The 25818-nt window shown below is 36.6% G+C and overlaps 2 protein-coding genes across 3 annotated transcripts in view; both read left to right on the top strand.

The window, feature by feature from the left end:
- The window catches only part of LOC111345368 (uncharacterized), a 234642-nt gene that overhangs the window by 89348 nt on the left and 119476 nt on the right, over positions 1 to 25818 (top strand). The gene's annotated exons all lie outside the window — the stretch shown is intronic.
- On the top strand, positions 5388 to 25035 carry LOC111347162 (G protein-coupled receptor GRL101-like). Of its 2 annotated transcripts, XM_088750410.1 has the most exons (16): positions 5388 to 5395; positions 13235 to 13306; positions 13876 to 13947; positions 14440 to 14511; positions 14741 to 14812; positions 15123 to 15194; positions 15835 to 15909; positions 16130 to 17126; positions 17350 to 17431; positions 17896 to 17958; positions 18260 to 18337; positions 19033 to 19077; positions 20857 to 20907; positions 24160 to 24216; positions 24420 to 24470; positions 24962 to 25035. In XM_088750410.1, the coding sequence occupies exons 1-16, from the start codon at positions 5388 to 5390 to the stop codon at positions 24991 to 24993; spliced, it is 1899 nt and encodes a 632-aa protein (XP_088606536.1). In that variant the 3' UTR covers positions 24994 to 25035. The 2 variants fall into 2 exon arrangements, 1 of the variants encoding a protein (XP_088606536.1); XR_015997096.1 differs by lacking the exons at positions 5388 to 5395; positions 13235 to 13306; positions 13876 to 13947; ... (9 more) ...; positions 24420 to 24470; positions 24962 to 25035 and having other exon boundaries at positions 17348 to 17431; positions 17893 to 17959.

The following is a 25818-nucleotide window of genomic DNA, read 5'->3' as shown; positions in this document are numbered from 1 at the left end:
AAGAATGCAATATCTCAGGTACTTATTCTGTGATAAATGAACACAGCTGTAATCACTTAGATAAGGACATCTTTGAGACCCAGTCCGCCTGGGAGGCCTGTGCCATCCAAGCCGGAAAGCAAGTCGGGAGTACGCTTCATTAGTCAAAGTGAAACCCCCCCCTCGTTGATCATATCACATCTTAAACACACAAGCTACAAGATGAGGCTTTAGTTAAGTCGGCACCAAACGCAGTCAATTTCGAAACAGCAGAAGAACCAATAGACAGGACAGAGAGGATGAGGGCGAGGGCACCACTAAAGATCAGGTCACCAACCAGAATGCTATTGTCTCTCGCGACATAGACTTACAGTGCCCAGTTTATCATTGAGCGCGGCAACAATTTGCATGAAACATCGGAGTAACTTTTCCTTGTGCTGACTGTGGGGTCTCGCGAATAGTTAATCGGATTATTCACCCTGTAGATCAACTTCCATACTGTATAGCATCTAAAATTGCTATTTCAAAAAGCAGCTTCAATTACGGTTATATAACCGCACAAAACAAACTTTATATGAATTTGTTTATTGAGCCCGCTTCTACAAACTATATCGACCGGCAAATAGCCACGACGACTAGTTTGTGATTAAAACTGAAAAATGCACGCGCAGATACGCAATTTTTGCCCATTTTCATCATTGTTTCGCTCTCTTTAACTTTCTCTGCGGACCTTCAAATTTATCGCCAATGGACTTAAAAAGGTATCTACATGTGTCGTCGCATTCTTCGCGATGCGAACGCTAAACCTGACAGCTGAAAAAGAATCGGTAGTGTGGCTGACAGTAACTTCATCCCCGAGAATTGGGCTTTAATCTGAATAAACAGGAATTCCGTGATTTTGACAAACTATCAATATATTCACTCCACGTGTGTACGCGGGGAAGTTTTTACGCTAGACTACGCCATGAGTTGTAAACGAAAAGAATTTTTCATACAAAGGCATGATGATGCGAGAGACCTGGTGGCTGAACTCTTGAGTGCGGTATATGGTGATGGTGAACTTGATCCCTTCCTTCAAGACATCAGCGAAGAACAGCTGACGAGAGGAGCTGACAAAGCATAAGGCGCAAAGTTGGACCTTCACAGACATGCAACCTGCAAACACCAACGATCGACATTCTCAGATGTCAGGGTCTGCCACCCAAATGCCGACTCACATAAGAACATAGACCCACAGCAGATCTACTGAATGTATGTTAATGAAAAGAACAGCTAGTACTAAAGAAAAGTTCTTGAAATTGAGCACTAATCATTTGCACCCCTAATATTTACCACACTCGGCCAAATGAGCCTCGCGGAGCTGATAGCCTTAAAAAAGGGAGAGCAATATGCTCTCTTTTGTTCTTTGGAGAGCCGCCCTCATCTGCTTAAGGGGTTCAAGATTAAACGAAGAGAGTCCCCAGTGATGCAAAGAATGCTCAATGTTCACTTCCAGACTACAGAGTTTGCAATTCGATCGTGAAATTTTAGATTTTAAATCCAGAAGTATTTTTTAAATTTTCTTAGGGCCATATCATACGACCCCAAAAATTAAATTAATGAAGAACGTGTAAGGAACGCGTCAAATTCATCTTGCACTGGTACGAATATCATAGATTAGAGCAAGGATCTGTGGTCGCAGAACAAAAACAACTATGAAGTAGAAACTTTCAATGCGAATGTAATGGAAGGCAGGGGATAGGTTTCCTCGGTAAGAATACTGCATTGTCTAATCATAATAAAAAAAAAGAAAATAAAGCGAACCATAGAAAAGCATTGATCTCCAGACGCAGTGCAATAAATCGGACATGAGTACAGTGCAGTACTAATTAATTTATCCATTTTTGAAAATTTGTGGTATAAAAAGTCAAAATATCAGCTCTTAGCACTTATAACTCTCAGCTCGCGGGAAAAAAAGAGCTTTAGAGAGGATATTGTGATGCAGTAGATGGCTTTTTTTTTTTTTTTACTAAATGTTCAAAGAGAATTGAAGGGACAAGAAGTAAACTAAGAAACGATATCCTTTTCTCGAACCCCTCAATAGAGCGGTCTCGCATTCCTCTCCAGAAAAGCTGTAATCCCCTTTTGGCAGAGGTTGTGATCATGACTCTTAAAGAAAGGCTGCACTTTTAAATTATGCGATAAGATCACAACTTATTTCAAACAAGCTGACTACTAGTTATACAACGCTTTTAAGCGCTTATACCGATATGAAATATCCCAGATTTGAAAGCCGTTTGCAATAAGGCAAAATCTTAAAGGGTCAATCGCAAACTCACAGAATGCAGACATACTGTAAAAAAATCTGATGAAGAGTGCAGACAAAGTTTTCCATGATAGGGTAAATATCACTTTCGACAAAATGAGAAGTAAAAAAAATCCCTAGTTTGAATTAATGAAAAAACTGCTGGGATAAACAATGGCCACAACTTTTATTTGCCCAATGTAGTTGTTATCAAACGCTTAAGATTCCTTGAAATCTCGATAAAAGACACTAGAGGTACTCTTACAAGGACTTTGCAGTACTATGAACACCCAGCGGCTCTCTACATTGTCTTGTGGACAACGTCCTGACCAAGACAAAATAATATCCTATTATTGCTGTGTCCTGACCCATCCACCGCGTGAGAGTTTGAAATCACAGATTACATATCACTGACTATAACGCATGCAAATTATGCTTCATGAAGCCTGATCAAAAGACTAACATGCCGGTTCTCTTTTGATCCTCCCTTTTGAACTCTTAAACCAATTATTTTAAACAGAGTATTTTTATAGGGTCATAATATAAAATTAAAATTTTATATCGTGACCACACTTGCATGGCAATATAAACTTCAACATAACGTTTTCAATTGCGCCTGCTCAAATAAACACACTATATCGCTCCCCTCTGTCAGGTGTGATGAATAAATGACAAAGCGTTTACCATTCTTTATTGGATGTATTATTTTCTAATAATTAACACATATAACAAAACGGCTCTCAGTAAAATGGATATTTTGGTACAAATAACAGGGCTGCGATCTATCGGCGTTCGGTCGCCAGCTGAGGCGATAAACATTTGGCTGAAAAAGATTACTCGATCTCAATATCTTACAATAGATGGTCGATATCAACTTGACGCCACTGTCAATCGCAACAGAACTATGCGGTAGTCCATAATTTTTCTGAGAGAGAATTTGGTTTCTAAGCTTAAAGTTCAGTGTTGGACTTGTAACGACTGCCGAAACTAATGGATGAGACTACTTGCAGGTCTTCTTCAAAGACAAGTAAACCGGCATGTACGAGTAACATTTTCTAGTTTAGAACATCATAAATCAGTTAACATTGTACAATGATGTCAATGTGTATTCTGTAGCCACGAGAGTTATTATTTTTTTTTTATTTATCAGTTCTGTCGTTCGTCTTTGTTAATTGTAATTAGTGTAAATAGTTCTCGTCTCGATAGTTCAGTTCTGTATTTATTAGTTTGTATTTTTTCGTGCTGTCAAAATGAAAATTAAGTTTGTCAGCGTTGTTTCGTGTAATCGCCTTTGAGTATTGTGTAGCCTTGTTTAGTCTATTGTTTTAGCCTTTTATCCGCTATATAACATCGTAGTTGTGATTTTCATTCAGTCGTTGTTATTCCGGAGTGCCGTACAGATCTTGTAAGTAGTTATGCTTTCGTTTGTATTTTCCTGTAGTTTCTCGTATTCCTTTCGTTGTATTTAGTTTCGTTGGGTTTAAGTTCGCATTGTTAATTCTGTATTTTTTCTGTGTGTTATGTACAAGTGAATCGTCGAGATTAAAAAAGGTACGTATTTCAAACTGTAACGGAGTGTCAGTTACATATTCGTTTGCGCATAGCTATAACACGTAACCTAAACGAAACAGCAAAGGTTCTCTTATGTCGGACTCGCCTGCGCCATATCAAAAAACCTGGAAAGTACAAGTTTGACAAGGCAGTATGAAATCAAAGAGAGAAGCACTTTAAAAGGATGCTCATCCATGTTTTATATGCGCGTGGTGACGCTTAAAGGACCGATTAGAAAAGGAATAAAAACTGAAGTAAACATTGTAACTACAATCGTGACAAAGATTTAGAGACAATTTCTCTGGTATGCTTGACACTCAAACTCTTCGCCGGCTGATCTGTTATTGCAATGCAATGCAATCAACGTTCGATTTGGTAGGATTTTCATAAAGCGAGAAATAATAAAATGCAATCTTAGGGGAAGAAAAGAGATAGAGAACATTCTACGTGCACCAACATGAAATAAACAACTCTATACAAGAATAAAGGCTGATAGTTTCGAAAAAAACTGGCTGCGTCGGTGGGAGTAACGAAATAATCTGGATATATCAACAAAGTTGAAGTGGTAAATTGGCCACCGTAACGATTACAAAAGCTGACGTTTCGAGCTTTAGCCCTTCGTCGGAGCGAATAGAGGAATTGTGGTTGTGTGTGCTTTTAAATGCAGAGAATGGAGCTACGTTATTGGTGGGAACATGGCAACGAGAAAAACAAGAATAAATTAGTGGAATAAAAAGCGTTCGTTGATCCCTGTGGGATTTAGACTGCCGGTTTGAAAGATGAGCTTTTTTTCAAGATTTTTACGGCTTTCCGTGTTACCTAAGTGTAAGGAAAGACCGCAGATTGGTATATGTTGCTTAGAATGATTAGGTAAATTAAAATGTCTAGCGACTGGTTTCGATGTGTCCTTGTCATTCTTTTCCACGTCTCGAAGGTGTTCTCGGAATCGGTCACCTAGTCTTCTGCCTGTTTCCCCGATGTATATCTTTTTGCAATAAGTGCAAGTTATGCAATAGATTACATTGGCGGAGGTGCACGTGAAGTGATCGGTGATCTTAATGGATCGTTTAGGTCCCGATATTTTTATCAGTGTTGTGAATGAAAGGACATGTTTTGCATCGTGCACGAGCGCATTTAAAAGTGCCTGGTTGGTCAATAGTCTAAAAAGAACTTCTGACCAAAAAATTGCTAATGTTTTTGTCGCGTTTGAATGAAAGGAGCGGAGGCTGCGAAAAGATAGTGCTTGTCTCTGGATCGTTTCGAAGTAATTTAAGTTTTTTCAGAATGATGGATTTAACTGAGTGGTTGTGAGGGTGAAATGTGAGAGTGAATGGAATGTGGTCGGAATCTTCCTTATGCGACGTTTGTAGTGCTGAATGTCGATCAATAACTTGGGCGCGGTGGTAACCCGCTTGAACGACAGAAACAGGGTAGCCACGTTTATCGAAAAACTGGCACATTGACTCTGATTTGTGGTGGAAATCATAGTCATCACTGCATAAACGACGAGCGTTACCCTTTCGTCGGAGCGAATAGAGGAATTGTGGGTTGTGTGTGCTTTTAAAGGCAGAAAATGGAGCTGTGTTATTGGTGGGAACATGGCAACGAGAACAACACGATTAAATTAGTGGAATGAAAAGCGTTCGTTGATACCTGTAAGATTTAAACTGCCGATTGGAAAGATGAGCTTTTGTTCAAGAGTTTTACGGCTTTCCACTTATATATTTGATAACTGAGGTAATACAAATATTTGTAACTTTAAATCACAGTCAACTGGCCACAGAAAGAAGTCGCGAACTCGAAATCGCTTTTATCTAAACCTAATCAATGCCGTCAAGACGCCTAAAAGACTGCCTTTGAATATGCTTAAAAAGGCGAAAGGAATGTACTTTAAAATAATTCAATTCTAGAAAAAAAGATTACAAACCCATTTATATAAATTTGGGATTACGTTTGACAATGAAAGGGTTTCTTAAAATATCAGCTCACATGAGCTTTCAAACTAACAAACCGTTTCCTACTCTGATTCGGATTAGACTTCTGTAAGTAAACATTCACTCTCAATTACTTCGCAAGAAAGACAAGAAAGTCATTAATACACTACACAAGAAAATTATAATCAGTTTTAGAATATACTAAAATAGTGGATAGCGTTGAAAGCGCGCTCTGATTGGCTATTTGCAGTTGAATATTTTTATAGAGACTGCGCGGTATAAATTCAAATTTAATAAAAATTTAATAATAGTCAAACTCCGAATATCCTTTGCTATTTACCTCCGAGCAACTCGAAAAAAATGGCGTCCCGTTTGCATCCGTGACAGACTAAGAAATCACTCAAATTAGTTTCTGGTGGTGTATATGATCTCACAATTTTAGTATATACTAAAACAACTATTCATCTCAGTGTTGGTGGTTAGCAGTGGGTATTTACCTCGCCGCTTCGCGGCTCGGTAAATATCCACCACTAGCCACCTCCACTTCGGTGAATAGTTGTTAATTAAAAATGATCGAATGGCTGACTGTAGACTATCCAAATTTTAAAGAAAAAGACATTGCACTAATAGAACCTGATTTACTCGTCAGAAAAGTTCCCAGTAAGTTCTTCAACTCTAGCTACTTCACAAGTGCTTATATTGTGTTTTGCTTCTTTCTATAAGAGAAAAGGTTTAATAGTAGGCCTGTGATGAGAGGTCACGAGACCGAGTAGAACCACTTGTTTTTGGGCTGGTAGGTCATTAAACCTGGTCAAAGTTAAGAAGACCATGTCTTCTTTAATACTTCAAGTCGCTAATGCTACACATATATTTAGTCATTTTCTTTGACGAACTTTTGACGGCGAAGCAATGATCCCATGACAGTACAACACAAGGCACTGGAAGTGTTCTCTCGTGGAGGGCCCTTGCTGTACAAACAGCACACAGTTACTTAATATTATTTACTATTTATTTAATATCATCAGAGTAGTACCTTCGGATATTTTGCGCATTCCAATCGCCCTTATATGGTAAATAGGCGTATTGGGGGAGAAATAAATACACCCCACCTGGTAGTTTAAGATATAAGAGATTGTTTTTCGAGTTGCGTTGTATTTTCCCGAGCCTGATAGGGGCGGGAAAATGCGAGAAATTTCTCTGCTTTCCGTCTGTATTTTTTCCCTGTTCTAAAATGTAACACAGTGGTATATTTTAGCGTTCCAGTGCCCTTATAAGGTAAAATGGCGTAACTATGGAATAAAAAGCGAAAGTGTTTCTTAACCCAAATGGAGCATGTTCTGCTATACCCTCCAAATTTTTTTGCAGCGTGCAAGACTAAACGCTTACAGAATGCCTATCATCAAAACTTTAACTTTGAGAAACGACCTTTTGACCCTTCTTGTCGTGGTAAAATCAGTGCTTTGAGAGGCCTTTTTATGATGAACTCAGTGCGAAATACTCTCACCACTACAATATTTAATAAAGTTTTATCAACACCTATTAGAAAGCGGCCCTCGCTAAAAAAGATATTTCGGTGTAAATAACAGGGCTGCGATCAATCGGTGTTCGGAGGCTAGCTAAAGTGACAAACATTTGGCTTCGGGGTATTGAAAATAATTTTTCGATCTCCCTATTCTAACATTCTCAAGTTCTGTTGATCTACAAGAGTCCACATACGTTATTTAATCTTTTGTCTTCGGCATAATTTTGCCGCGATCCATAACTTTACTGAATAAAAAAAGTGTTTTTTAAGGTTATATCTTAGACACTTTAGTGGCTTTCCTGTTATTGATAGGGGAACAATAATCGATTTTGTGGGGCAAGAAAAGCGAAAATGCTAAGCAAGGGAAGACAAAGAGTACGCACGCGAAACAACAGTAAAGAGTGTGCCTCTCTACGCTTCCCAGATATCAGTTAATGATGAATCGAGTTTTAATGAAACTATTTTTGTCTGAGACAATTGATGTAAGGTATAGGATAAAAATAGGATAAAATAAAAGCACTCTTTTTTCAGCTCAGTTAAGTTCAATTATTTGTGGAGTTGTTTCGTAGGTCCCAAAAGATTTCTCGCCTTTCAAGATTCTGTTCTCGATAAAGGTACTTATGCTGGACGCACTGTAAGCTGTGGCTATAGTTGTTCCTCAGCGGTACCATTGACACAGTCATTGCTCACGTAAACAATACCAGCTTTAGAGTTCAAGTAGGAACTCTTTCCAAAGATCGCCAGGGCAGTGGAAAGAAACGGAAAGAAACATCATTTGGAGCCCTTTATTTTCTGCTCTGAATTTGGGAAATTGACCTTTGTACTAAGCAGTCCTACAGTTAATAATTTGTTTATCATAGAAAGGGAATCCAACGAACTCATCGAAGAAACTTATCAGGAGCCTTCATGTGGAGAATCTAATTGGATGTGATCGCAGGCCCCAGTTAAACAAACTCGCGGCTGAACTAGGCCAGTTTGATTAACTATTGCTTATAAATAGATAAACAAATAAATAAAAATCATAGATCAATTCTGAATACATCTCCAAGCCTCAGCTTAAAATTAACCTTAGACTGCATTATCGGCTTGTAAAAAGAGGGGAAAAAAAGAGGGATTATTTTAGTGCGAAGGGTGATTATTAACCCTAATAATTCCGCTTCGAGTTAGCTTCACTCTTGTCCTTCCTTTTTGCACTCTGCCCACTGAGGTTAAGTTGGCCTAATATTAAAATTTTTAATAATAACACAAAGTATGGGGCAAAACTGGATAAAGATCGATAGGCAAGCGAAGTTAGACTATACTTGAATGACAAAGTTTATAAAGCTTCACTGTTCTTGTTTTAGTTAGTAAAAATTACCACGTTAACACATACAAGTCTCCCATCATTTATACGCTTTAACTTGATGAATGCCTTGATTTCTTTTTTCCTGTTGTAGGGGTCTGAATGACAACTATCTCAAGGAATTGCCTCTAGGAATTTTTACAAACAAAACTGATATGTCTTTTCTGTGAGTAGTGAAGCTGTTGTATTCATTAAAAGTTCATGTGAGATGACGACAAAAGTGCAAAAAGAAATTTTTAAAATAAACCTGTAGATCAAATCTGTGTCTAACCATCTATAAGTCTGCTTGTAAATGTCTCACAGTATTTACTCCCTAAAAATTACATCAACTTGTGACAAGCCTTCTCAGCTTTGTTCGGGCCTTTTGTTAATACGGACTGCCAATCCAAACAGCCTTTTAAAGTAAGGTGGTTTAAAGAGACTAAATCATGCAAATAAAGGAAATTTCAGTACTCAGCATTTGGCAATAAATTGGTCCAGATTAGCTGAGAGAATACGATGGAAATCGTAGAGCCTGGCTCGGAAAAGCAAATGATAGTGAAAATAATACAGAGCGATAATAATAACAATAACGAAAATGACAATAATCATTATAAGGATGAATAAATAGTAAGTGGCTGAAATGAAACAAAATGAAAGGGTGAGAAGGGACTCGGATCGGGAATAGAAGATTCAAACAGATTGTATTCCGGTAAACTTGAAAAACGTCGACCGGCTTTGGCTTTCAGCTCTGGCTCTGTATATATGAAAGTGTTCTTGTAAATATACATAGTTGTTGCTTGCTTAAGCGCTGTCAGAAATACATAAGCACATGTATTTATTAATTTATTCAATTACTATGGTTTGAGGATCTCAGTACCTATATATGTTTAAATACCTTAATTTGACAATCATAGACTAATAGGCAAAATAGGGCCAAAGTAAGAAAGGAATAAATTTGTCATGGTGGTATAAAAATCCCAATTGGCAGGAAGGAGACCATTTGCCTATTTACGGAACACAGCCGAACGACGTGAAACCGGGTACCATAAAGAAGAAATTTAATGATTGCTAGGGCGGAGGGCTTGAACACTTTGACCATTCGGTCTCGCTACCCTTAATCAAGCGGCCTTGAGAAATACGAACAACTCTTCCACAACTGTTTTTGGGTATAATTCTCTTTCACAGCAGTTTTAAGGCACTGCAATGATGGAAAATACCCTATACAATTAACAAGTTCTTAGCTTCGCTTCTAATCATTTGATCTTTATGTTTAAGGGACTTGTCTGAAAACCTCTTCAGGGATCTGCCATTCGATATTTTCGCCACAAATACTGCCTTGGAGTATCTGTAAGTAGGTTTTTTAATATTTTGACGAGACTTTATAGGACTAGTTATAAAGGATTACAAATGTTAAATATGTCTCTATATATTGCATTTCGTTGAACTTTTACGTGATCAATTTGAGCATCTTATTTAAACTTATAAAAAAGTTTCCTCTCACGTTGCGATGAAAAAATGAATTCTACACTGATACTGTCAGACCTAATGATTGACACAAGGAAGTCCTTGACAATACAATAAACAATGTTGGGAATCTATAGATGAAAAATATAAACGACCATTAAAATCTTCTGAGAAGGCAACTACGACAATGTATTTGAGAGTTAGCAAAGTAAGACAACCCAAATCTTTTAAACAAACTTATTATAAACCGTAACGTGTATCATTAGGCCATAAACAAAGCGATATTAAAAAAAATGTACACATTTCTATGTTAAACTCACAAGATTAGACTACAAGTCATTTTCCCATGGTTACCAACTCATCTATTCCTAAAACTGCGTAACCAATGAGTGCAAGCGAGTCTAACAAACCTCTTATTTACTCACATCCACTGATATGATTGCTGATAACATTAAGTTTTAGAAGTATGAAAGTAAAAAAATAACCTTCCTGTTTGGTTATATCTTTTATAAAATTTTCCCATCATAGCCTGCACACCAAAGCATACGAAACGTACGCCCGATCATTAAGGGCTTGGGTACTTAGCATCTGAAGGCAAAAAGGCTGGTTCAACATTCCGGTTTTGCGTGAGAGATGATACATAGTCATGGAATCATGAGAACATATTATTTTCTTATTCGTTGGTTCTATTTATTATACAAAGTTTCTTATCAACCACAGTGGAATGTGAAAAGAAAGTAGCGATAACTCCGATTACTTGGCCAGAAATCGCCCTCGATCGCGGACTTATTGTGAACTTCAATTATGATCATCTTAAACATACATTTTGCGATGGCTCAAAATGGTTTCGTTATTTTAGAAAGGCTTGTTTTTTAACGAAATGTAGCATCCATAGCATTTCTTTTTTTTACTTACCTTGTGCCATGCTATGCTAAAATTCTATTATATGTATAGGTACTTGTCTGAAATACAATTACATCACCTGCCTTCAGGACTCTTTGACAAAAACACAAGGCTGCAGTTTTTGTGAGTAACACTCTACAATCTGTGAGTCTTATCCTGTACGTAAATGTAATACAACATCGAGCATCGAGTTAAAATGATGAAGGAATAAATACAACTCAAAATATCTTCTCTGTATCTTTCATCTAATGAAATTAAATTATTTAGTGGCAAAAATCAAATCACCTACGGCTAATACTAGTAGCCAACTTTCAAGCCTGCTGATTGGGAACTCCGATATCAGATCTTAGCTGCACAGCACTTCTAAAGGCCTCCGATCACATTTACTTTTTCCTACCTGTTGTTGTTTTTGAATCGATACGTCATCTAGTGTTACAGACAATAGACAGTTTTATCAGATTCTTCTTTTCGCGTCGCCAGTTTTAGAATTCACGTGAACATAAGGTTTTAAGTCAACTGTCGCACATCTTTGACACTAAATAAATTTTGTTTCCTGAAATGACGGCTTATGTACCTTTGTTATCCATATAACGGGAATCATAAAATGCATTCCGTGAGAAAAACTTCAACAAATTTCTATTATTGACACATAGCTACTACAAACCTCCTCAATTCAAATAGATTGTAGCGTGTGGTACAATGGGTAATATAAACAAAATAAGTTAGTTAGTTACCTCCACATTAAGTGAAGCTAATTCTTCGTTTTTCTACTTTGTCAAGACATCAGCGAGGTCCAGTAACTTTCACTGAAAACAACCCCTAAAAGTATGAAAGTCTGTATCTTATCACAGCTAATTAGTTTCATATGGTAAAATACACAGACGCCTGAATGACGATGACCTGAAAGGACTAAATGGAAGTGTGCTAAAAAACTTGACAAACTTAAAGGAACTGTAAGTGATTCTATCAAAAGTGCATTGGAAGGAATTCCTCGTCCTCGAAAATAATTATATTTAAACTCTTCACTTTGGTTGGCTTTGATTAAACGTATCGTGATCTGTATTATGAGTTTTGATGTAAAATGAAACAGAACCAGATGAATAGAACTAGAAAGGTTCTGAAAAGGATAATCAAATATAAAGTCTTTTGACGCCAAAGGATGACTAAACTCGCACGAGGCAGTCCTTCTAAAAAGGTTTGTTAGAGACAGGGTCGATGAATTGTTTTCTGACGCAAAGTACTTTACATGCAAAACAAAATATTTTTTCTTTCATGGATCAAATTATGCAGTTGTTTGTAAAATTGCTCTCTCAAAATACAGCAGCACATCCCCTCCCTTTATTCTCTCCATCCTTTGTTGTTTATTTTTTCCCTTATCACCCTTTCCATCCAGTGGCTGGACGACAAGTAGGTAATATACTACTTTTATAAAACTAGATCGCATACAACATATATCTAGATGTGAAACAAAAGATCCTATTTCCCTACCTCAACACAGGTGGTTGCAAGACAACAACATCACTGAACTGCATCCTGAACTATTTCAAGGTCTAAAAAGTTTGAAAGAACTGTGAGTTATTTTCATACTAAGCTTTCCTCTGAAATTGTCCCAATAACTGCCCAAAGTGTCTCAGTGATAATATCAGCGTTAAAATCACACCTTATCATTGGTAGTGTAGGTCTGATATGGATTCTGCCAGTCACATACCCTTCTTTGTCAGTAGTTGGAGACACAAGGAAACATTTTCCTATAGCAGATTTCCTAATCGTAAATTATATTTTTCGTCGTAAAATTAAAATTTCCTATAATGGGAGTATAACGAAGGTACCGGTCTCGCAGGGAAACATTTTTTGCACAAATTCAAATCTCACAGCACTTTTTTTATGGGATATCTTTCTCTGTTTTGAGGCATTCTGGTATTTTCTTAAATCATGACTTTGATTATTTCTTTTTTAATTCGTTGGAATAATCACAAAGGGAGAGTTCGCGTTTACCAACATTAGACAACAGTGTTAAGTGGGCGAAAAGAATTTAAATAGTCAGCTGCCTCTTACCTTTTGCTAGAAATGTTAAGTTATATATATAATTAGCGAAACCAACACAATAACTGTTGAAAATGCTCTGTACTATAAGCCACACTTTGTACGCATATGGCATCACTCAGCCCTTTAAGTATTTTTGATGACCAACATCTGTATTCATTTTAAGTTACTTATAAATTTCAGATCGTAGACTTGATGACGATTTAATTTTCCTGTTTTGTCATCATCAGCTATCTGTCAAATAACAAGTTGAAGAGTCTGCCAGACGGAATTTTTAATAGCCTTTTCAAGCTGATACATCTGTGAGTGAGATGGTTATTTAACAAAGGAGATAATTGGGAACAACCAAATGATCATTTTTGTGATATTGTTTACAAAAGCAGAGCCGTCACGGCTCAAATAAACTGGAGTTTTCCAGCTTGACTTTGCGAATCTGATTCGATGAATCTGATTCGATGAAGAAAAGAATGCTATTTTATGCAGTTGATGTGCTTTGTTATGTAATGGTAAGATGCTTGGTGGTTTAAATGTTTAAAAGCTACAATTTTAATAGCAGCCTTGGCAAGCACTTTGTTTTTTTCTTTTTGCTGAATAAAGTATCAGTTTTTAACATATGATAACCATTAACCAACGGATGCGCAAGTGATAACGCTGATAATGATACTAATGATAATAATAGTAATAATCATAGCAATGATGATAAAATGTTAATAGTAATAAAAACAGTAAGAAGAGGGGAAGCCACTACACAAGTAAACAACAGTTTTGAAAGTTCTTCTCCAAAAGCCACTGGAAAAGTAAAATTCTATGAAACACTTTAGCTGATAATTCTATTATTAGGGAATTCCTTGTAACTGTGGTGATTTTTCAGGGATTTGTCAAACAATGAGCTCAGAAATCTGCCACCGCACATCTTCAGAAACATTACAGCGGTAGAATTTCTGTGAGTAAGATTCTCATGGACATAAAAGATTGAAGATTAATTTTTAAGGATTTTCTTGAAAACATCAAATGCGGTAAATATAACAGCTTCCTAGTTTATGACAACTCTAATAATAATCTACTTTTAGATGGCAAACGTTTTTGTCTCCTTTATACGTTGTATATTATGTTGTTGTACTGGAGGATCAAACTACCCCAATAAGTTTGTAATTTGTAACAGGAAATGGATCATAAATCATTTTTCAAACTCAGCTTAAACAATATACCTTCTTAAGGCGCTTGGGAATAAACTTAGAAGTTTTCGATTTTACCCTTGAGAGCATTATACTTATGTCTGATGTTTTTCTTTGAAGATAAAGAGCTATTTTATTGGTAAAAGAAATGCCATTGCCTTGCCTGAACTACAGTAGTGACTAAAAAACAGTGTTAAAGATATTACTCCACAGGTACACCTGCGTATATCAGTCTAAGGTTTCCTTGTTTCTTTTTTCAGGAAAATGGACTACAACAAAATTGAGAGGCTACATGAAGATCAGTTCCAGGGCTTGGTAAATTTGTCCGAACTGTAAGTACACTCAGAGTTAAAACCTTGTCCCAAGATGATCTGATTCACAAACCACATAGCCCCTCAACAGCTCTTTCAAATTTATCAACTCAGTTGATAAAACCAAAATTACAACATTATTGCAATGTTAACTCCAACATCGCTTAAATGTAATGTGCAACACCCAATTGAAATCACATTATGTTACTAAAATTATGTATTTATCTTTTGTTCCCTTCACCTGTTTAAGATATCTCTCGGAGAACAAAATTGAGGCTTTGCCAGATAAAATTTTCGAGGGCGTCAAAAACCTCAATGCTCTGTGAGTACAGTTAATTACAAAGAAAAAAACATGCTAGGATGTTTAAAGTGATGGGGAGAGTATAATAGGAGCATTTAAAATCTGAGATCTTACTTTAAAAATTTGAATATGAAGTAGAATAGACAGTGCAAATAGAACTGCTTATTTAAACATACTTTTAGTGAGCAAGAGTGGATATTAGTGAAATGCAAACTCACATAGTTGAGAACCAGATAGTTCTACAGCCATTGAATGTAATTTTATGGGGAAAATGACATTTTTAAGAAACTTTCTACCTACTAATTGTAAGTGATTATGTTCTTCATTTCAGCGATATCTTCGGCAATAAAATACAAAATGTTTCCATCACGACTTTCAGCTATACTCATAAATTGCGATTTTTGTAAGTTCACGGCAAATTACAGATGCTTATCTAGACACTAAAACTTTTCTATTCCTTTTTTATTTTTTTGGACGGTCTATTTGTACAGTAATAGGTACTTATTGACGAGATGGGTCGAACCGGAAGGAAAAATATTTGCCTCAAGAGAGCCAGTTACTTCCCAGTCCTGCCCGACCTCACTCTGTCAATAAGCATTTAATCACATGACCTCTGATTAATTAAGTTTTAAAAAATACCAAAAAGTTTGTTTTAACTTAAATAGGACTCAACAGACCAGCGCACGAGGGAAATCATAAAAACAATTCTGTGAAAACTTTTCCTTTCTTTTTCGAGTCGAAACAAGGAACTCACAGTTCATCGGAAGTCTTGCCTTATTTATTCCTGATTGTTCACTGCTGTCACTCCTTTTTTGATACAACAGCGAACAATGTCGCCGTGTAAGTACACTAGTGTCGGTCGGCGTTTTCATCTTTCACTATGGTTTTCTTTAGGGATTGTACGAGTGGGACCGGACGGGTCATATGATAACATAAATGCTATTCTTAGAAATACACTTTTTGAAATAGTCAAAAATATTTTGTGAAGCGAATTACGATATAAACCGACTTAATTTTTGATTAATTATTACTCAAAACTGCAGGTTTATACATTACAACCTGATGGCTGAGCTCCCCAATGGAATTTTTACCAGGCAGTTGAAGCGCATTATCAGAGTGTAAGACTCGGTCCATAAAAATCATTTCCTTCAATCACATCTTTTCTTAAATAACAGCCTATCATATTAATCAATTAAAAATTATTAATTGAATTAAGATCATTAACGATTAAGGTGTCTAGCGTAAATCACTTAATTTCCCATCATTTTATGTAAGCATATGCTTGTTATTAATGTTCAGTGATGTAATAATAAAGTGTAATTTTATTTTTCATTCCAGAACTTTGGACACCAACCTCATGTGCTGCCACCTCGATCTTTTCAGGCAGGATGCCGATTGTGACTATTCTTTGAATGACAACTTCGCAAGCTGTCACTCTATGTTCCGTAACCTTGCTCCAAGGAGAAGTCTTTGGGTTGTTGGTCTTCTTTCGTTGTTTGGGTCTTTGTTTGTTGTTGGGTGGCAGTATTTTTTCCCTGATTACAATGTGGTCCAGTCTATCATGCTGGTGAATCTAGGAATCTCAGACAGCATCATGGGTATTTACCTTATCACTATAGGTATAAAAGACCTGCAATGGTCAGGAGAATACTACCTGCACGACTACAAGTGGCGCACTGGTTGGTTTTGCCATTTCAATGGCGCCATGTCTGTCTTTTCAAGTGAGGTATCAGTTATGATGATCTCACTGATTGCATGGGACAGGCTCAAGAACATTGTGTTTCCCTACACTTTTGCAAAGATTACACCAAGGCAGACTCGTATAATGTGCGCAGTCATCTGGCTGGTGGGAGGCATTATGGCATTCCTTCCCTTGTCTGGAATGCACTACTTCGGTGACTGGTATTATGGCAAGAACGTAGTGTGCTTGCCCCTGCAGCTTTCCCCGCAGCTACAAGAAGGCTGGGAATACTCCACTTCCATCTTTATCGCTCTAAATTTTTCTCTTTTTATCTTCATTATGGTGGCTTATATTGTCATCTTGTTGAAATCATGGTCGTCAAGCAGACGGCTTGGTGCACATGGAACTGTGCGTGAAAAACGAGCAAGAGCACAAAGTGCACAAACCAGAAGAGAAAGAGCACTTGCCAAAAGGGTGTTCTTTATCATTCTGACCGACTTCTTGTGTTGGATACCAATCATTGCTATCGCCATCAAGTCTCACGTCGAGAAAACATTTGATCCCCCTGGTGATCTGGCAGTGTGGATTGCAGTGTTCGCTCTGCCGATCAATTCAGCTATCAACCCATTGCTATATACGCTTTCTACTCCACAGGTAACAGGTCTACTTAATTTTCACTATTGAATAGGACATACTGTCATGTTGAAATTTGATCTCGTGTCAGGGTAGGCTGGGAACTTCATTTTGTAATTGTGACGATTGACATAGAAAATCAGAAATGAAAAAGAGTTGATTATGACCATGGAGACCAACATGAATATAACAGAGATTATTCAAAAGTCTCACACTAACTATCCCATAAATTCCTGATGTGTAGGTGCAAGCTATACTGAAACCAAAACTGAGGAAGCTGTGGTCGAATGTTCGATCTTTTTTCAACAGAGGGCAAAATCAAGAAGGTACAGTTTGATGTTCCATTTTAAAATACCATAATAACAATAATGGTGCTTCACACCTCGATTTTCCAATTTATTACGGCTGTGGCGTACAAAAAGGAATCAAGAGTGACTCTAAATATGTGGGTAGAAATGGAAGCAGAGCACGTTTCATGGGGGGATGGGGGCGTCGCTAGGTGAAATAATATTTCTGATCGATTTCTGATCGATCAAAGCCATGTTCTACAAGTATTGACGCAAATTGAAGCCATTTGTCAAACCCTTTTGAATAAGAATGGAGCGTAAATTTGTAAATTATTATCAAAATATAAAGGAATCGACCTCTGTCTTAAATTTCAATGTAAGATTAATACAAATCTGACTTGTAGAATGATTTTTGTGTAATAAAGGTTTGGAAAAGCCTGACAGTGGCTTATTCTCTGTTTGGGGAAGACCAAGTCATTTTTTTTTGTTTTATAACATAGAAGAAGCAGACAATGATCAGCAGGGACAGGCTGGAAATGAAGATGCACACGCTATCAACGAAGAGGGTAATAATCAATCAATCAATCAAGGTTATTGTCTTTACGTGAGGAATGGTTACCAATTTTCCCGAGCCAGAGGCTCATGTATAAAACGTAAGACTATAAAAAACTATGTTCAGATAATAATATAAATATGGCGATGAAAGGATAAATCATATTGATATTTTTAATAAGGTTGATGAATGTAATTACACATGAAATACGCCTTCTCCACCTCGGAAATTTTTCGCGTAACAACTTTTCCATCCTTTTTTTGCGTTCATTAGTAATCCTGATTTTTTTTCTTCCAATTTTTTCCTCGTGGGAGAACACATTGAAATGCAAGTAATAGAACACCACGATATTCCAGAAATGGAAGCCCTTGAATTGCTTGCTCCGCAACCAGGTGAGTGCTCCATCTGTACACTTACTTTCAGACAGCACGTTGTAAATAGTGAAGCAAAACCACTTAATGGGAAACATACCAAGAACATTATTCGACCCGAAAAACTTTCAACCGTGACACTGATGTTGATGGTTATGCCATGACTGACTTTGCAACATAACTTCCTTGGCATGTATATCTAGTCTATTTTAAATCTACCAGGATATTTGCTCTTTCAAATTGAAATACCTGGAGAAAAACCACAGCATTCCTTTTCTGTTCTGGTACAATCTTTTTGTGCATTTTGAGAGAGAAAAGATAGAAAAAGTTTTTCCATATGACATAAAAGTGACTAAATTTGGCGTTATCACTTTTGGTTGATGACTGCAAGAAGAACGCCTACTAGTTTAACCAGCTTTGTTTTTCTTCAGATACGTTTAAAAATTTTGTTGAAACTTTTCCTTAAGGACTTTTTACCTCTACTGGTGAGACGCCCCTTAAGGACTTTTTACCTCTACTGGTGAGACGCCCCTCCCTTTCCTTTAGCAACCTGTACAGTGTATCATGGGAGAAAGATGCCCTCGTCCCACATACGATACGGCTGTTGTAAATGAATGATTCCTATATATTGATAATGATCATTATGTTTTGAGTTTTTGGTTTTATTATATGATAAATAACTCTAACTTAAATACATTCCTTAACTTTGTCGACAGCGATGGAGCAAGCCTGTAGAGGGGATGAAAATGCATCTTCCTCAGGCATTATTACTTGTTAACTGAAATAAAACTCACAATCTTGCAGATGTAAATATGAGCTGTGTAACATAACAAGTTTATATTCATCGATAAATCAGCTAATTCATCGTGATTTCTAGGGCTTTCGGACAAATTTTAACGCTCGCACGCATCCAGTTCTAAATATAAAGCTTACCATTAAACTTTACCGAAGTATTTCAGGTCTTTTATTTTTTGGTCTGGATAACTTGGTTGTATATTTCATAAATCAATAGATAATAGAGCGCGAGTGGAATACTTGTTTTATTAAAAACGTTAAATGAAATTATTAAATTTTATTAAATTTTTAGCTCCCTTTTAATTTTAAGCTGACACGTACGCTTGCCATATTTGTAGATTATGGTATATTGGCTGATATACCATAATGGCTAAGCCAATAAAAAGTCTTGAATTGCATTATCCAATGATCTAGTTTTTAATAATACTTAATATAAAATGAAATTGTTTTGTAATGTATTCAACAAGAAAACATGAACCAAAATCCTCCTGACATGGTTTACTCTACTTGTTTCTTGAAACAGATTATGAGGATGGTTTTGACATCCGACCAGCCACTAAAAAGACTGTGAAAGGGAAGGTCTTTTCAATTTTAATTTTTTTGAGAGGAAAATATACTATTTCACAAAACAGCGAATCAAGGAATGCCTTGTATCACCCAAAGTATTGGCTGGTGCTACCGAGTTGGCGCACGGAATACTTGACTGTATTCTTTTTTTTTTTTTTTTGTATCATACCGACAAGATCGGTATTCCATATTATTAACGATATAACCAACAATCAAATAAGTGTATTCACGAGAGTAGCTTCGTATTTCCTCCCTCTCTTACTGAACCTAACAGATCATCGTGATTGAAAAACGTCTTAGTGACAAGTTTGCTGTTGTCAGAGAAATGCTAAACTTGCGATGAGAGGTGTTAATTTCAAAGGTGCCCGCAAATTAATTTTTTTCCGAGAAAATGAGCAACACTTGATTGAAACCTTCAAAGGATCACCTTCAGTGTAAATGAATTTATACAAAATCATTGTTTAATTATATTGTGAAATTTTAGGCTCTTCAGGCATGTTGTCTATTTAAATGAAATTTTCGCAAATGAACATTTCTAGATTGATATTTGCGCAATACAAATCAATAGTATCAAATTCTCTTATTTGAGTAAGAAGCTATGTTTATATCTACACTTACTACATCCCTCGTAGCACCTAAAGGCAATATGAAGCGAATCCTGTGTTCTGATTGGCTACCCGAACGGGCAAGATGGGCTCATCTTGCCCGCTCGGGGTTGCCTGCATTGATTCCGCGCATGAGAAAATAGAACTAGAACTACAATTTCGGCGATGGATACGCAAAAAGTGGCCGAAGATAGTCAAAACAAAGGAAACAAAAACGACCCTCTTACGTCTGTTCTGCCAAAAAGAAAGTTGGCTTTCTTTCGAAGTAAACAAGTCATTCATAATTCTTATTAAAGCGAAATCTTTTTGCGATATAATGAATCCTTTATTAACCAAGCATGGTCAAGATAGCTGAATATTAGCCTCGTTCTTTTTCGCATTTTTATGGACCAAGATGAAGTCGAGGTCCATAAAAATGCAAAAAAAGAACTCGGCCAATATCCAGCAATCTTGACCTCACGCTTGGTTAATAACCCATATGTATTAATTGAATTAGTCGAGTATTAACTATTGAGCCTTTACGAAACAATTACCATGTTAGTCAAATGAAAGGTGCTCTTTATCTTGCTGCAGTTACTGTTCACCATGGAGAAAGCCAGTACCGTAGAAGAAGACGAAAAGAAGGTAATTAAGAGAAGCCACCAGAATATTTCAAGAATCGAAAATCAGTGACGAAAACTCGAATTTTTCTTTTATTTTGCCAAAACATCCCTTTCTGTGAACTAGTTTCGAAAAAATATTTTAAACTTCCAGCGACTTTTTTTTTCCGGCTGAAAATTTAAAAAGTTTGAAAATTGGTTAAAAAAGCTGAAAGTTAGTTCTACGAAAGTTTTATTTCACGTTCAAATAAATGTCATAATGGATCTACAGACAAAGAAAAATGTAGGTAAATGGTGGATAAGGTACGTGCATGAAAGAAACAGAAACTTTTTTATTATGACGGACAGTAGTTGTAACTGTAATTTTTAACTACTGATACAAGATTCCAAAGATATTGCAATTATTGGGCGTTTCATCGATAGGACCTTGATTCAAATGACATAAAGAGACATGAAAAAAATCTGAAGGAAAGCAAACACTGGGTTGTTCTTTTTTATTACTGCTATGAAAAAGTTACTGGGGCAGTTACATGTAGGTCAACGGTATGCACTCATCGCAGTAATCCTGGACCAGAAATTAAAAGCCCTTTAACGAAGATTTTAAGAAGTGATAGAAGTTCAAAGCTGTCTTTAAAAAAGTCCTCAAAATCGAGGTTACGAGCTGTCCCTGGTACCCCACCCAGAATTCTTGACAGTTTCATGAAATGCAAGTAATCAAATTTATATATTTTTATCAATGCAATCTTTTTAAAACCTATTTGTGCAGTTCAAGAAGGAAAAGGTAAGCCTATACCTAAAAAGCCAAGCGGGAAAAGTAAAAAGAATGAATTGATTTTTTGAACTGAGAATTGTTTAACAAATGTTGCATTTACTCCTGCTCGCAGTGCAAGTTGTTCATGAACTTCACAGCTGGCCAACTGGGGCAGTCTGCCTGCCTACAAACGAGTAATGAATTCGCTATGTAGACCACTTCATTTCTTCATTTGCCTGGAAATTTTTTAGCTCATATAGTGACAGTGAGAGCAATTCTCAGTCAAGTACTTTACATAACCCGAGGCACTCATTTATTCTAATCATAACTTTGCTTTCTTAAAGCTGGTGAATCTAAGGAGCAGGTGGAGAGCGAAGAGATTGCAGGGCCCAGTGACAAAAGTAAAAGAGAGAATGGTTTTTGATTGGTCACTCAAGGAGTTGAGCCACTTTATGGGCTATCGAGGCCTCACTTTTACTTGGGCAGTTACCGGAAAAATTGTATTGAAGAATCTGGTTGACAATTAATAATTTTGTTAAAACGCTTAAGTAAAACAAAAGATTGAATTACTGAGTAGTAGTTTGCTATTCTATCAAATAAATCATTTTCAGAAGAAGTTGAAAAAAGAAGGTAATAATTCACTACCCCTGTAAGTTTAAGTGTCTACCACCGATAGACCGTTGTGATGTTAAAAATTTCCTAGTATTATTAAAGTGCCATTTTGCTTTGAATCAAATGTCACAATGGATCTACAGAAAGAAAACAGAACTGACCGTGAGGTGATAAAAGCTCGCATCTGACTGGTTAATACTCTCTCGAGTATTCAGCTTATGAGCTGTCCCTGGTGCTTCATTCAAAATTCACAATCCCTTCATCAAATACAAGTAGTCAGATTTAAAAAAATGGATTTAAGCTATGTACTTTAAGTCTATTGGTGCAGGTCAAGAAGGAGAAATTAAGTCTGAACTTGAAAAGCAAACTGAGAAAGGTATAAGAAATTAATTCATTTAACAGAACTGTACATTAGCTTGACATGTGTTGCATTTCTTTCTGCCCCCGTGCAAGTTTTTCATCATCTTTGCAACTAACTAAGCCAGTTTGTCAGTTTTCTGGTTTGATACCAGCCAGTGGAATTAGCTATCTATTAATACCCTTCTATCTAGCTGAAGACAAATGTGTTAGCCTAAGCAGTGATAGTGACTGTAATTCTTAATGAAATCCTATACAACTTTATCGAAAACTCTGCTTTTACACAGCTGGTAAATGTGAGGAACAGCTGAGGAGAGAAGAGATTTCGGGGCCCAGTGACAAAGGTAAAGAAGAGAAGACTTTTTGATAAGTCACTCAAGATTTCAAGGCTCTATATCAGTCATTGAAGAATCTCTTTTACCTTGGTTATCACTGGGATGATTTATAGTGAAGAATTAGTTCGAGATTAATGACTATATGGAACGCTTAAGTAAAACAAAATCAAACGACGAGCACTGATGTCCTTTTTCTCAAATAAATAAATTTCTTAGGAAGCTGTAGAAGAAAATAAAGTAGTAGCTGACAACTTATTTAAGTAAAAGTGTCTTCACACCGATCGAAGGTTCTTAAAACTTTAATCAAATTTAAATAATTGGATTAATTCAATCTATTCTAAATCTATTTGAGCAGGTCAAGAAGGAGAAAGTAAGTCTGAGCCTACAGAGTCAACTAAGGAAGGTAATAAGAGTGAATTGCTTTTCAGTAACTTTACATTGTCCAACATACGTTGCATTTATTCACGCATATAGCGCAAACTGTTTATGAAAATAACAGCTAGCTGGGCCAGTTTTCTAGCTTGATAGCGGGCAGTGGGCTAGATAGTTTTTTATCAAGACTCGTGTATCTATTTGACGGCTTATTCTAGCCTATGCAGTGACTGGGGTTGTAATTCGCAATGAAATCTCATTCATAACCTTAAAGGTATCCATATTTCATTCTAATTAACAACTTTGTTGTCACGAAGCTGGTGGAGCTAAGGAGCAGGTGGAGAGTGAACAGATTCCAGTGTCTAGTGATCAAGGTAAAGGAGAGAGTGTGGTTCTTGATTGGTCACTCAGAGTGTTAAGGTGCTATCTCAGCAATATCGGATACTCAGGCTATGTGCTGTCCCTAGTGACTCGCCAGGAAATCTCGGTCACTTTGCAATATTGCAAGTATTCAAATGAACATAACTAGATAAGTACAATTTCTTTTTAAATCGTTATTCTACGGGTCAAGAAGGAGAAAGTAAGCCTGAACTCAAAAAGCCAACTGATGAAGGTAGAAACAATAAATTGCTTTTAGAAGCTGCTCATTTGATTACATTGTTCAACATGTGTTATGATATTAACGGGTACCTTGGGTCAATTTTCTCGCTTTATAGCACACCATGGGCCGGGTTTACTCCACAGACCATTTTATTTAAATATGTGACGGCATTTTTGTCAGCCTACATAAGAACAATGACTTTAATTATGGACATATTTCATTGTAATTAATAACTATGCTTTAACTCAGCTGGTGAATCTGAGGAGCAAGTGGAAAGCGAAGAGATCTCAGTGCCTGGTGACAAAAGTGGGTGGTTTTGATTAGTTATTAAAGATATTAAGGCACTTAATGAGTTCTTGAAGCATCTCTTTTAAATTGTTAGTCGCTGGACAAGTTGTCGTTGAAAACTGCTTAAGGACTGCTGTTTTTTAAAACATTTAAGTAGAGAATAGATTGAAAGATCAAGTACCAATTGAAAGTAAATTTTTTCAAATGCATTATTTCTGAAGTTGAAGAGCAAGAAAAAGCGCCTGAGCCTGACATGGACGTCGCAGAGAAAGGTAACATTCCCTATAATTAATTAGCCCACATAAAGTAAAAGTGGTCCACACAATGCTTCATTAGATGCCGGATGCATAATAGCTCCACCTTTTTGTTTAAAGAAGCCTTGAAGTTTTCAGATCCATATCAGAAGTGACCACACTCAGAGATAAGATGAACACTTGAGTATTATTATACTTTCTTGTAATGGAGGGTGAAAACCTTTCTTAAAATACTGCCATTTATAATGTGGAGCTGTCTCACCTTTCAAAGCATATTTAACGATACAGATATTTGCTCAGCCATATAGAAAACATTGCCACCTTGTGGTACATCTTTTTGAATAGAAATGATGATTATGATGTTATGTACCTCAATTTTCAAAACATTTAAATACAGACCAGCTACAACTGTGTTAGCGGTAATCAGTTTATAATCTCTTGCAACAGTACATTCAGACTACAGTAACTTTTATAATTCATACTTCTGTCTCTTTTCGCTTTCCATCCAGGGAAAGAAGAGGTGTTTGATACCAGGCTTTAGTTCTCTGTTTTTGAACCAAGGTAAATGTTTATGTTTGTTTTAACTACTGACTGGAGGGATGCGATAAAAGAAAGCATCATGAGGAAGTTGTGTTTCTATTTATATCATAAAGCTTATGGGGTTAGTTTTATGTTTGAGATGCCGGATGAAAATCTGTTCAAGTTTTGTTCCGATGCATGGACGTTTCCATGCATAAAGAGTTGATTTTTGATTACTATAACCCTCAGTTCTTGAACCTCTCTATAATCTGAATCTGAACTGACCTTTTTTAAGTCAAACAGTGTAACTGTTAAATAGTTTTTTAACTTCCTGGTACTCAAATCAAATTCATAATCGATATTTCACTGCGTCTGCAATGTCTGTAATGATCAAAGCGTCGTTTAGCGATAAAGGCTGAAGGAGGTGTGATGGTTTCTAGTTATGATGTGCTGCTTGTATTTTTTCGAAGTCACCTGACATCTTTTTTTTTTCTTGCATCCGAGTCTCTGTTGCCTGTTAGAATAACAACATTTCTTCAAACTGATCAATTCATTCTCTGAGTTTGGTATTGCATGATTTGAAAAACGTCTGATCAAAAAGGCTTCTGGGTAACCAGCAGGTTGCACGAGTATTCTCGACTTCATATCGAGGGGTCTCGAAGGTGAGAACCATTGGTCATTAGGCGTAAAAATTGACAACTTTTAACCGTTAGTCGTAAAAGAAGTTTATCTTAAAAAAAAATTATTGTAACAACAATGTAAATATACTTTATATCCAAAGGTTTCAATGAGGTGAACCGCTGGCTATTAGGCATTTTAACTGGCCAAAATGTTCACCGTCAGTCGT

This window comes from Stylophora pistillata, chromosome 2 (genome assembly GCF_964205215.1).
Source record: "Stylophora pistillata chromosome 2, jaStyPist1.2, whole genome shotgun sequence".
Taxonomy (NCBI): domain Eukaryota; kingdom Metazoa; phylum Cnidaria; class Anthozoa; order Scleractinia; family Pocilloporidae; genus Stylophora; species Stylophora pistillata.
The sequence above is the reverse complement of the archived record's forward strand: the minus strand, read 5'-3'. Positions and strand labels throughout refer to the sequence as shown.

Coding starts and splice junctions, on each gene's coding strand:
- LOC111347162 (XM_088750410.1), top strand. Junction 17,959..18,259: donor ACACGCTATCAACGAAGAGG/GTAATAATCAAT, acceptor TCCTCGTGGGAG/AACACATTGAAATGCAAGTA. Junction 19,078..20,856: donor TGAAAATGCATCTTCCTCAG/GCATTATTACTT, acceptor ATCTTGCTGCAG/TTACTGTTCACCATGGAGAA.